At 46.7% G+C, this 12,708-nt stretch overlaps 1 protein-coding gene across 3 annotated transcripts in view; it reads left to right on the top strand.

Annotated features, from left to right (window-relative positions):
- Cyth1 (cytohesin 1) overlaps window positions 1-12,708 on the top strand; it is an 86,029-nt gene that overhangs the window by 52,501 nt on the left and 20,820 nt on the right. For all 3 annotated transcript variants that reach the window (XM_029546700.1, XM_021211697.1, XM_029546699.1), the window contains exons 2-6: window positions 3,782-3,864; window positions 5,012-5,076; window positions 11,556-11,622; window positions 11,883-12,001; window positions 12,334-12,414. In XM_029546700.1, the coding sequence (XP_029402560.1) occupies window positions 11,563-11,622; window positions 11,883-12,001; window positions 12,334-12,414 (260 nt within the window). In that variant the 5' untranslated portion in view covers window positions 3,782-3,864; window positions 5,012-5,076; window positions 11,556-11,562. The remainder of the gene's footprint in view (window positions 1-3,781; window positions 3,865-5,011; window positions 5,077-11,555; window positions 11,623-11,882; window positions 12,002-12,333; window positions 12,415-12,708) is intronic.

Raw genomic sequence — 12,708 nt, 5'->3', positions numbered from 1 at the left:
TGTTGGTAAGGTTTGGTGTTAGTGTTGGTAAGGTTTGGTGTTAGTGTTGGTAAGGTTTGGTGTTATGTTGGTTGAGTTTCTGTAGAGGAAAGTACTCGTTAAAATGTTAGATTTCCCTCATCATAGAGCAAAATTCCAGGAGAATAAAAAGAGATTGAGATGGTTTGGGGGTCTTCTAAATTCTTAATTCTTCTTTGAACCAAAATAGAAAAAGTGTTGATTTTAGGTTAAGTATTTCAAAAGTAACTTAGAGATCATATAGTTAGTGTCAAGAGACTGGATCAAAATAAATGACAACAAATGCCACAGTTTTGGGGTTTGTGTGTGTGTGTGTGTGTGTGTGTGTGTGTGTGTGTGTTATTTTTAACATCATTATTATAGCTGCAAACTGGCTAGAAGCCATGTGTGTCTGGCTGCAAGGACGCAGAGGCCTTTTCCCTGGAAGCCCCGGGTTAGTGTGTCAGACATGTGACACATGAATATTCACCTCGCCTCCTCTTCTGCTGAGGGGTTGGCTATGCCTTTTAGTTCTTTCGTTTTTACCTTGCAAGTCCTGTGAGTGTGTCTACACTGTGGACTTCTCCCTGGGCTGTTCTCAGGCTCTGGCTTCCTTTGTCCTGCCTCTGTAGTGGGGACCTTGCCTATCGGTGATCCCATCCTGACACCTCCATGGTACTATTATCGCCGTTGATAAGTGTTCTTCATCCTTGGTGAGCATTTTATGCTTTGCAAGCAGGCTGATTCTGAAAGCCAACAAGCAGCAAGTGGCTCAGGTCAGGACTGCAAACCGTGAGTGAGTGCACAGCACACTGTACCCAGGCCTCTCACTCACTGCCTCCTAGGAGTTCTTTGAGATGAGATGCGTTAGTTTGTTTGTTCATTTTGCAGGAACTTTCCATTTTGTTAAGAGAAGGTGAAGTGGTACCTTCCCATTCTCACAGTTCCCAGTGTTCCCAAGACAGACTTGCTGGCCTCAAGCTCAGGCTGCCCCTGCCTCAGCCTCAAGAATTTGTTGCACACCCTATTCTTTTACTTGCAGTCTTTTGTTCTTTGGGGTACCCTTCCTATAGTCCACAGTTTGCATGTTCCACATGCTTTCTGTTCCACCCCAGCCAGTTGTTTGCCATCCTCACTCTCCTGAGTTGGCCCTGTCCCTTGTCCTAGTGTACTCCTCTTGAAGTCACTTTAAAACATGTGACCAGAAGACTGGTTCTCTGCTACTTGGCCATCTGGTGACTCTGACTTGTCCCCCACTTGTCTGGGGTCATTTTCATTTAGAATCTTGACGGCCTTCACCGTCTTCACTGGAGAGTGTGGATCTCTTCAGCTGTGGGCTGGTGAACATCCCGGCTTCCAGTCCCTGTCCTGCAGAGGTCTTGGCTTCTGTTGACTTCTCTGTAGGATTATAATTTTCACTATGTGATGAGCTGCTGGCTGCTCACGTTCAGGTCTTTGTTGCCCCTTTTACTGCTCATTTTGTCCTCTAGTCCTTTTTGTGTGTTTATTTTACATGTTTGTGTGTTTAGCCTACATATATGCCAGTGTACCGTATGCATGGTTAACAAAAGGTTGTAATCCAGCATGTGGGTGCTGGGAACCAAACCTGGGTCCTCTGGAAGATCAGTCAGTGCTCCTCACCTCCAAGCCGTCTCTCCAGCCCTAGTCCTTTCTTGACATTTTTATTTAAATAGGAGAATTGAAGGGGTGGAGGTTAATTTCCAAGAGTGGGATTTTTTTTTCTTTAATCCCTCCTCCCCCCTTCAAGGGTCTGGGTCTTGTGAAGAGCAGTTTTTCTTTGCTCTCTAGTATCTGTTTGCTACAGAGTGTGTGTGTGTTTGGGTCTTACTCTTTTCCCTGTACGTGTCCATGTGAAAGGGAAGCTTGATGGGCAAGCGGAAGGTTCTGGGTAGGGGGAGCTGGCAGGACGTCCCCAAGGGTTCCCATCCCACCTGGGTCAGCTCCTCACTAGGTAGCTTGCTCACCAATGCTAGTCCACTCTTGTTTCCTTGCTTAGTAATAAGTGTATGTTCTCGTTCTGCAGTACACAGAGCCCGGTGGCTAGGTTGCAGAGATCCACTGGCACCCAAGGGTCCTGAGAAGGCCCGTGTTCTCTAGTCAGCTCCTCCTGCTTCCCACTCTGTCTCTTCAGTGGTAAAAGTCAACGGTCTGAAGACAAGGCTGTTGTTTGTGTTTCCATCAGCCTTCTAGTAAGGACCTGGAATTTAGTCTTCTCTATGCTCTGTTCAAATGAGATTCATTGATGATCTGATTAACCAGCCCTGTAAGCATCAGATCAAAATTTGATATCCTCAGCTATTTTTAAAGTGAACTTCTGCCTCCAAATATCAAAGCCATGCCATGTCAAGATGAGTGTGTTTTCTGGATCCTCAGTGTGTGTCCATCTGTGCTGTAAACAGAGGTGCATTCCTCCTCTGGGGTTGTTCCAGTGTGCCACCAGTGTCAGGTGTGAGTGCCGCCCTGCCGAGGGAGGGCTGGGCATCAAACCTTGATTCAAGAACAGAAGAAAGTTGTCTGTCCATGTTGAGGATGTTGGTGGCCTACACCATCCTGTGCAAGGATGGACAGGAGCCAGCACTGCCCACTGAACACCAGGCACAGCTTAGGCACCTCAGTTATAACCATTGCCCACCATTACCTGCAGCCAAACTACTAAATGGAAAATTCCAGAAATGAACAATTCATAAGCCTTCACTTATATGCCATCTGAATAACAGGGTTAATTCTGTCCTGCTCTCCCCCTCTCTGTCTGTGACCCGTTGTCACGCTGTAACACTGACAAAATCTTAACACATTTTTGCTGCTGTTCTTCAGATTGCCAAAGGTTTGGCTATGGTGTACGATTGCGCCTGAGAAAGACAGAAAAGTCATCTAGTGTGGACATGCGCATAGAGACAACCATTCTTTCTGTGGGTCTAGAACTCTGTAGGGGTTCTTGGAATGTGTCCCCTAAGATAAGGGGATACACTTCTGTTCCACTTCCTCCTCAGATCTCTCATGAAGTTGGACAGCATGTGGATGAATGGGTAATATAGTGAGTGTGTCTGGAGTGGTGGAGACTTGGGGTCTGCATGGGGATGGGGACTGTAGTCATGGGGACAAGGACACTTTGCTGATTCTAGTGTTTGTTATTCCTGTGGCCACTTGCTTCTGACAGAGTGCTCACATAAGAAGACGGTCATGCAGGTCTGTGGCCGTGTTTGTGATTAGCATGGTTTGATGGTGGGAACGGAACGCACTATGAACATTCAAACTAGGCTGAAAAGACTCTCATAATCCCAGCTCCTAGACTTAAATGCTGTTTTCAGTTGGCTGTGTGTCTTTCTAGATATTCTTCTCTGTATGCAAGGAATTATCACCCACTTGTCTCCAAATGGCACAGAGACACTCATGTTGCTTTACAGCTCACTGGAGATAGCGTGTAAGGATGTTGTTTCACTTTGACCAGCAGGGAACGGAGGCCTGTCTTTGCCCAGCTGGAAGGCAGGAGAATAGTGGGGCAGATGGTGACTAGGCCTGTCACTCTCCTCATCTGCGGTGGTTCACCTGGTGGCATCTCCCTCCTGTTCTCTGTTTGCGGCTGTCCTTGCTCAGCTGGTCTAAGAGCTGCAGGTCCTACTTTATAACCCTGCCCGAGTGGTTCCCCGCAGGCCATTATTTCCAAATCGGCTTCTGGCTTCTTTTGGTCACCTTTTACCTGTGAGTCTTTGGGATTTTGTTATTTTGTGGGAGGAATGCTTTTGTGACATTTCTGTCTTTGTAGTCCCCAGTGACCTGACTGCAGAAGAGCGTCAAGAACTGGAGAACATCCGGCGGAGGAAGCAGGAGCTGCTGGCTGACATCCAGGTTGGAGGGCACTTGGGAAGCTGACTAACAGAGGAATGCTTGGGGTGTGGCTGAGTGCGATTGTTACAGGGTGCGCTTACAGCCAGTGCTTGCCACAGCGCTGACCAGAGTACAGGTATTAGTGGTTCCTTTTGGTTTCCCAGAAAGCAGAGCCTCAGAACAGCTCTCCCTACTGCCGTTTATCAGAGCTAAAGTGACTCTGAACTAAGCTTCCCCAGCTGACACACCACAGAATGCAGCCTCAGGTTTGCTGGTATCTTCTGTAGGTCCTGACTCCACTACCTACCAGCTGAGGGCATGGGATACAGCTTTAGTTTGTTTGTTTGTTTGTTTGTTTGTTTGTTTGTTTTGCTTTTTAACTTCTATTCTTCTGATCATGGGATGGAACAACAGCACCTTCACAACTTCCTGTGAGGCTGGATGCACTGGTGTTTGCAGGGCATGTCCCTAGAGACCAGACTATCTCTCCAAGATTCTTTTCATAGCTACAGGCTCTCTTGGGAAGAAGGAGCCATGCAGTGGGTTATTCTCACTTTGAGCAGTTGGATGTTGCTCTTCTAAATCCCTATTAAGATTCAAGGCAGCGAAAAGCATGGTCCAAACCTCACGGGACAGTGAAAGGACAAGCAGACTTGCCACTGGCGAGCTGGAACCGTTCCGATGGTTTTCCCTGATTCTCTGGTAACTGTTAGGAACATGGAGAAACTTTTACCCCATCCTCTCTGCCTGCATATCAGAAGAAGGCACCAGACCTCACTGTAGATGGTGTGAGCCACCATGTGATGGTTGGGAATTGAACTCAGGACCTCTGAAAGAGCAGCCAGTGCTCTTAACCTCTGAGCCATCTCTCCAGCCCCCACGACTACACCTTTTTAATACAGTGCAAATACCTAAGGGGTGGGGGAACCTACTTCCCTAGCCCAGGAACTGTGGGCCAAGTAGCTACCTACACCTTGGAGGCTCACTGTCTGGGGGGCCTAGTAGGTGTCCTGGAGTAAACACACTCTTCTTGTTGACCTGGTAGGTTTTGTGCCTGTTTAGTTGTTCTCTTCTGTTCTGGGGTTAGCTTGGAGGGAGTTGTGTGAAGGGCTTTGGAAGTATCACTCTTGTCTGCAGCTCTCCTCCTGGTAACTCCTTCTGTTTACAGAGGCTAAAGGAAGAGATAGCCGAAGTTGCTAATGAAATTGAAAGCCTGGGATCCACAGAGGAAAGGTGAGTTTGTCTTGCTGCTGGGTAGGCCTCCTGGGTCTAGCTCCCAGTGCACCCGTCCTAGCATCCTAGCTTCGCACACGCCCTGGCACTTTCTTTTTCTTTTTCTTTTTTTTTTTAAGATTTATTTGTTTTACATATATGGGTACTGTGTGGCTGTCTTCAGACACACCAGAAGAGGGCATCAGATCCCATTACATACGGATTACCATGTGGTTTCTGGGAATTGAACTCAGGACCTCTAGAAGAGCAGTTAAGAATATTAGCTGCTCTGCCAGAGATTTGAGTTCATAATCATTTTTTTAAAAGATTTATTTATTATATGTAAGTACACTGTAGCATCTTCAGACACTCCAGAAGAGGGCGTCAGATCTTGTTACGAAAGGTTATGAGCCACCATATGGTTGATGGGATTTGAACTCCGGACCTTCGGAAGAGCAGTTGGGTGCTCTTACCCACTGAGCCATCTCACCAACCTGCCCTGGCACTTTCAAGCAAGCTTTCTGCCTTATAGTCCCAGCAGGCACACGAACACCTTTCCATCCTACCTCTGAGACCTCACTGCAAGGATCTGGACATAGGAAACTTTTTTTTGAGACATTGTCTTTCTACATATCTCTGGCTGTCCTGGAACTCACTGTGTAGACCAGGCTGACCTTGAGCGCAGAGACCTGCCTCTACCTCCCAAGTGCTGGGATTAAAGGTATGCACTGGCATGCTGACCAATAGGAAACCTTTTACATGTACAAAACTGAGCCAGAAAGTTCAAAGGCACCTAAGTCAGTGCTTCTCAGCCTTTGGGCCATGACCTCTTTGGGGGTCAAGAGACTCTTTCACAAGGGTTCCGTAACAGATATCCTGCATACCAGATATTTACGATTCATAACGGTAGCAAAATCACAGTTATGAAGTAGCAACGATACAGTTTTACGACTGGGGCTCATGGCAACATGAGGAACTGCATTGAAGGGCCGCAGCATTAGGAAGGTTGAAGCCCACTGGCTCAAGTGCCCAGCAGTTGTGGGGATTATTGTATTCTCCTCTATGCTGTCCACTCTGTATACATTTTTTAAGTTTCTATCTTACTTTTATTCAGTGGAAAAGCTTAGTGAACACTACTAATATGATTTCCCAAGGCTGGTGTGCCCACCTATGTCTGGTGTAGTGTCAAGTTCATTTGCACCTCCTTATGCTCGAGGGAGAAGAATGTGGAAACCATTCCAGTATAAAATGATGAAACATCAGTGACTTTGGATGGAATTCCCAGGTCTTTTCTAACTGCCTCCCTCGATAAATGATCTGCTTTCAGTTCCCTCTGTGTCTGTGTTTGTTTAAGCCTAAGCCTTCCTGTTTGGCTTTATAAGGCCCTTAGGTTTGTTATTTTAAGCTTGTGTGAGCAGTGCCATTAGAGATGAAGGGGCTACATCCTCCACAGAGAGCAGCCAGTCGGACACTGCCAGCCTCTGGTTGTCATTTAGAGTTACAGCTTTCTCACTTTCTCTTAATTTTTTTTTTAGACTTTAAAATTTTATGTATATGAATGCTTTGCCTATAAGTGTGTCTGTGCACTGAATGTATGTCTGGAACCCATGCAAGTTTGTCTGTGCACTTTCTGGTGCCCATGGAAGTCAAAAGAGCACATCAGATCCTTTGGAACTAATTCTGGATGGTGTGAGCCACCATGTGGGTATTGGGAATTGCACTTGGTCTTCTGTGAGAGGATCAGGTGTTCCTAACTGCTGAGCCATCCCGGCAGCTCCTTACTTTCTGTCTAAAACAAACATGGAAATCAATAGTTTAAGAGTTCATCTAGATTTAAAACCTCTGCTCTTAGAAAAGATAACAGGCCAGGCATGGTTGTGCACACCTTTAATTCCAGCACTTGCAAGGCAGAGGCAGGTGGATCTCTGTGAGTTTGAGGCCAGTCTGGTCTACACAGAGAGTTCCAAGACAGCCAGAGCTACATAGCTATACTGCATCTCAAACAACAACAACAACAAACTCATAATAAAATAAAGCAAACAAACAAACAAAAGGCTAGGGATATGATTCAGTTGAGTAATTCCCAGCATATGTGAGGCCCCAGATTCAGCCCCTGCAGCAGCCCTCCCACCTTGATAAGCAGGTAACCACTGAAGGAGTAGGCACGACACAGAGTAGGAGAAAAGAGCTGCAGTGTGAGTCTGAGAAAGACCTTGTCCAGAACAGGCTGCCATAACATGGAGACAGCTCACGCACATGGACAGAGATGCTGAGAAGATCGTTCATGCAAGAGGCGTTCCCTGTGAGTGTGGACAATGTAAACCTAGTGTGCTGGGTAGCCTCACATACCCAGGCTAGAATCAAAGACTGCTGGAACCTAGTGTTGAGCAATGTATCAGCGTGCAAGAAAACACTCGTCAGGTTTTGAAGACATTAAATATGTCCAGTGCTGGTACCCAGCGCACAGGCATTTACTCAGGAGAATGGAAGTATGGCCACAGAAACCTTTACCAACGCTATTTACAGCATTCTTACTAAAATCGACTGATCTAGAACTTGCACAACTGTCCAGCAATAAGTGAATGGTAAGGAGACTGGAACAGTGGACCATTATTCAGTAGTGTCAAAGGAGCACACTGATCCAGTGCAGTAGCATGTGCAGGCCCTATGAACATAGAATAGAGAAGACCACATGGACATACTACATACTCTATCATGAAGCTCTGAGATATACCATCAGAAATAGCAGAGCCTGCTGACAGGTTTCAGACAGAGACCTGACCAGAACCTAGCAGGAAGATAGGAACACCAGGCCTCCTCTGGACTAGTAGTTACCAGGGCATGCATAGGTGTCAGAACTGTGATTGGGCACTTAGGATGCGAGTGAAAATTATCCCTGCGTTGAAAAGCAAATTAGGGCTCCTTTCCTGGTTCTAAGTGGATTTTTTTTATTTTAAGAATCATATTTATGTATGTATGTATGTATGTATGTATGTATTTATTTATTTATTTGAAGCAGGCACACATGCCACAGCACAACTACAACATTTGGAAGTCAGAGGTCAACTTTCAGGAGCTAGTTCTGTCCTACCATGTGGGTCCAGGGGATTAAATTTAGATCGTCAGCTTGGCTACAAGTTCCTTTACTCATTGAGCCACCTCAGTATCCAGGAATATATGTTTATTGAAGTAAATTGGTAGAAGACAGAAAAGCATGAAAAAAAAAACATTTTCCATAATCAGCAACCCAGAGAGATCCATGATTAATATTAGAGTGTACTCCTCTCTGTGTCTTCTGGTGCCTGCACACATACCTGGAACTCAGGGTACTGTTTGCTTAGTGTCTGTGCATTATCATGGTCCAGCAAACTGAAGAGGCCAGCAGTATCAGCAGCCAGGCACTGAGAACACTCAGTGGTGAATTTAAGAAAAACAGCTTTCTGGTTACCAGGGCTTAGTTCTTGCCATGGCGTCCTGACCTGCCCATCATGAGCTAGAGAATCGGGTCTGGTCTGGAGAAGCCCTGTCTGAGTAGACAACAGGATACCTACCATGGTGTTGACTGAACAAGCCACACCGACATCTGGTGAAACTTAAGACATGAAGAACCCCTTAGAGAGGCAGCTAAGGGCTGACAAGCAGCTCGGCGTGGAAAGGAGCCCGCCTGGCAAGCCTGTTATCGAAGTTCAATCTCTGGAACCTGTGCAAAGGTGGACATAGAGAACTGACTTCTGAAAAAAAAAGCTGTCTTTTGACCTCCACATCCATTTTGTAGGTATATATACACAATATCAATGAACAACAATTTTCCAGGTGATAGTGGCACACACCTTAATTCCAGCACTTGAGAGGGGGAGTAGGTGGATCTCAGTGAATTTAAGGCCAACCTGGTCTACAGAGTGAGTTCCAGGATAACCAGGACTACATAGAGAGACCCTGCCTTGAAAAACCTAAATACATACTTACATACATACTTACATACATACATACATACCTAAGTACATAAATATTTGAAAAAGAGAACATAAAGGAAAATAGACCAACTTTCATCAGTGTTTCTGGTGCTTCTGAGCACAAAAGCCATACGTCAGTTATTTATGGTTTTTAACCCCTGGAGTTTAAACTGGTATTCCAGAATTGAAGATTCAGAAAGGTGAGCTGTTCTAACATAGGTGGGTGGTCATGTGTGTAATCAAAGGCCTCATCTAGCATTCTGTAACAACCCCAAACATTGTGGAAGAAGCAAAGACAGCATAATGATATGGGACTTAAAGCTTTCTCAAAGCGACCCAGGTGACACAGCTGGTGTGCAAAGGAGACTGCCGAAATTGGGACAGGAGCTGACCCATAAGCTCTGTATGATGACTATCCCAGCAGTCATAGACAGAATGCTAGACAGGTAGAGACAGGAGCTAACTCATGGAGACCTGAGAACTTTAGCTAGCCACATCCTTTGAGTATGCCTGGCAGTTGTAAGCTACAACACTGGATGGCTTTGGGTAGTAGCTGATTTATGAGAAACCAGTGAAGTTAGCCGGCCACCTGTGAGCACCCAGGGCCTTCAGAAGCAGCAATTACAGCTGACAGAGATCTGGAAATGTACTATTGAAGTCTGGGCTCTGGGTTCTGGGCTTGCCAGAGGCAGAGGAAGCTTCAGTAAGGGACTAAACCAAGGCAAAAGATGCTGAGGGTCCTTGTGCATCATCATGTGCCTTGCCATTGTAGGGCCTCCAAGGATTGCACACTCGCATAGGAAGTTGCCCTGCAGCTAGCTTTTTGTTTGTTTGGTTTTTGACTTATTTTCAAGACAGGGTTTCTCTTTGTAGCTCTGGCTGCCCTGGAACTCACTCTGTAGAGCAGGCTGTCCTGGAACTCAGAGATCTTCTTGCCTCTGCCTCCCAAATGCTGGGATTAAAGGTATGCGCCACTACGCCTGGCTCACCCAGCAGCTTTTTCTTGTATTTTTTGGAAATGTGGATCAAAGTAGTATTCCTGGATTTGGGGAAAATGTGGTTAGATAACCTGAGACTTATACCAGTCCCAAATCTCAAGTCAGCCTGGCCAAGAATGGTGGGCTCATATCTATAATTTGGGAAGTGGAGACAGGAGGATTGTTTTGAGTTTCAGGCCAACCTGGCCTACATAGTGAGTTTTAGTCCAGCCTGAGCTACAGAGTGAACCCATGTCTCAACCTAGGAAAAAAAGGAAAAAAGAATAAGAAAAGGACTTTGTACCTTTGGGGTTTGGCCAGTGTGGATGAGCTCCTAAAGGCAGTATTGCTCAGAAACTGTAAAGTGACAGAGGCAGTGGCCGTGGTTTCCAAATGCCTGCCAGACTCACAGGAGGTTTAAAAAGTGTCACCTAGACTCTACACCTAAACTTTGCTCAGTGGCCCACAACATGTAATTCTCTTTGACTGTGGGCTGGAAGAGTCCTGAGCCCTTCACAGGCACACCGAGTGAGCATTTGCCCTAGCAGGGCCCAGGGGCATGTCCGTGAGTGGAAGCTGGCATTCTTCATGTGTAACTCCTTCCCTCAGCTGCTTGTGAACCACACAGTCTGTGCCTGTGTTTGTTTGGTTGGATGCACACTTAAGAAAACTGCTGCCTGTTTATACGGCATCTTAAAAAGCTAAAGAAAAACCACTCCATGACCCGTCTAGATACAGCCTTGACCCTTCTGCCCAAAAGAAAGGAAAGCATTTGCACATAAGGCGGACATGAGCTGACATGGAGGGCAGACATGTGGAGGGATATTGCCGAGCAGTCTCAGCAGTAGAAAGGAGTGTCGTGCTGATGGACCTTGAGGGCAGTGTGCTAGCAAAAGCATCCAGGAACACAAGGCCAGCCAGTCCACCGCTCTGTACATGTGAGACAGTCCACCGCTCTGTACGTGTGGGACAGTCCACCGCTCTGTACGTGTGGGACAGCCCACCGCTCTGTACGTGTGGGACAGCCCACCGCTCTGTACGTGTGGGACAGCCCACCGCTCTGTACATGTGGGACAGTCCACCGCTCTGTACGTGTGGGACAGTCCACCGCTCTGTATGTGTGAGACGCCCAGAATCTGGCAGGTATGTGCACAGAAGGGAGGCCAAGAGTTCCCCAGAGCTGAAAGAGGAATGGGGGGAACTGAAAATGGATGTGGGGAATTTTGTTGAACTGATAAGTTTTCTAAAACTAGTTATGGTAATGGCTGCACAATTTGGTAAGCTTACTAAAAGCCATTCAGGTTTACATTCAAAATGGGTAGATTCTACAATATGTAGACAACAAAGTTTTAAGAAAAAAAAAATACATTCTAAGAGAAACCATGAATCCAGAGAGACGGTGGCAAGTGAGCCTGGACCAAGGCTTCGGCTGACCTTGCCTAGGGGACCAGATTGCTTCCCTACTCTTTTAGACCAATCTTTTCACAGTGTCAGTGCTGCACATGAGGGCTACGCCAGCCTCCCAGAACTTCCTGCTGCCAGAGTACTAATGGCCACACTTGTCTTTCAGGAAAAACATGCAGAGGAACAAACAGGTAGCCATGGGCAGAAAGAAATTTAACATGGATCCTAAAAAGGTAAGCAGAAAATGAAGTGACAGTGGCCAGAGTATTAAAGTGGGGGCAGAGTGGTGGGGACCAGGGCTCTAAGCTGCTGCTCTCTGGAATAAATGTCAGGTGGTTACCCTTGTGCTCTTGAATCTGGGGCTCTGGTTTCTAACTTCAGTGCCCCCATCCCTGTGTCCACTGGTGGGTGTTTACTGGCTCAGGCTCCAGGTCCGCACTCATTTTCCAGCCTCTGCAGGCCAGCATCACTGCTCTTTCTGACTTTCGTGCAGGGGATCCAGTTCTTAATCGAGAATGGCCTGCTGAAGAACACTTGTGAGGACATTGCCCAGTTCCTGTATAAAGGGGAAGGGCTCAACAAAACAGCCATCGGTGACTACCTTGGGGAGAGGTGAGGCCCTTAGAGCTGGCAGTCAGAACCATTGGAAGAAATAAGCTCCCTGCTGCCTAAGTCCATGGGGTGGGTGACTGTGGTATCAGGGCAGCCAGAGCCACAATGGCGCTGAGTGGAAGGATTAACTTACTTGTCCAGGGGCATAGAGGTGCCTTGCTTAGTTAGTTAGCAAACAAAGCCAGACCAACGGCCTCCAACTGTGGATGGCCAGGCTGAGAGGTCTGATGGGCTGCGGCTCTGGGGATGCCATCTGCTTGGGATCAGGATGGGTCTTGGTCAGTGTCAGGGTCCGATATCTGCTCCTCCTGTCTCTTGTCTGTCTCCTGTAGAGATGAGTTCAGCATCCAGGTCCTGCATGCGTTTGTGGAGCTGCATGAGTTCACCGACCTGAACCTCGTCCAGGCCTTGCGGTGGGTGTCATCAGCTGGGCACCATGGGGCAGGGTGGTTGTGACTGTCCTGAAGTAGTTTTCAGGGAGGCCATGTACATGCCTGAGTGGAATAGCATTCACTAGGACCGCTTCTTGGTCTTGGAGTGCTCAGACTGATCAGTCCTTAAATACTGAAATTATCTCTACTCTTCAAAATAGAAAACCCTTTCATTTCTTACCCTAAACTAGGTGGCTGTGTGTTTCAGAAAAGAAAAGAAAAGAAAAGAAAAGAAAAGAAAAGAAAAGAAAAGAAAAGAAAAGAAAAGAAAAAAGA

Source organism: Mus pahari, chromosome 14 (genome assembly GCF_900095145.1).
Source record: "Mus pahari chromosome 14, PAHARI_EIJ_v1.1, whole genome shotgun sequence".
Classification (NCBI taxonomy): Eukaryota; Metazoa; Chordata; class Mammalia; order Rodentia; family Muridae; genus Mus; species Mus pahari.
This window is presented reverse-complemented; position numbering and strand designations above follow the sequence as displayed.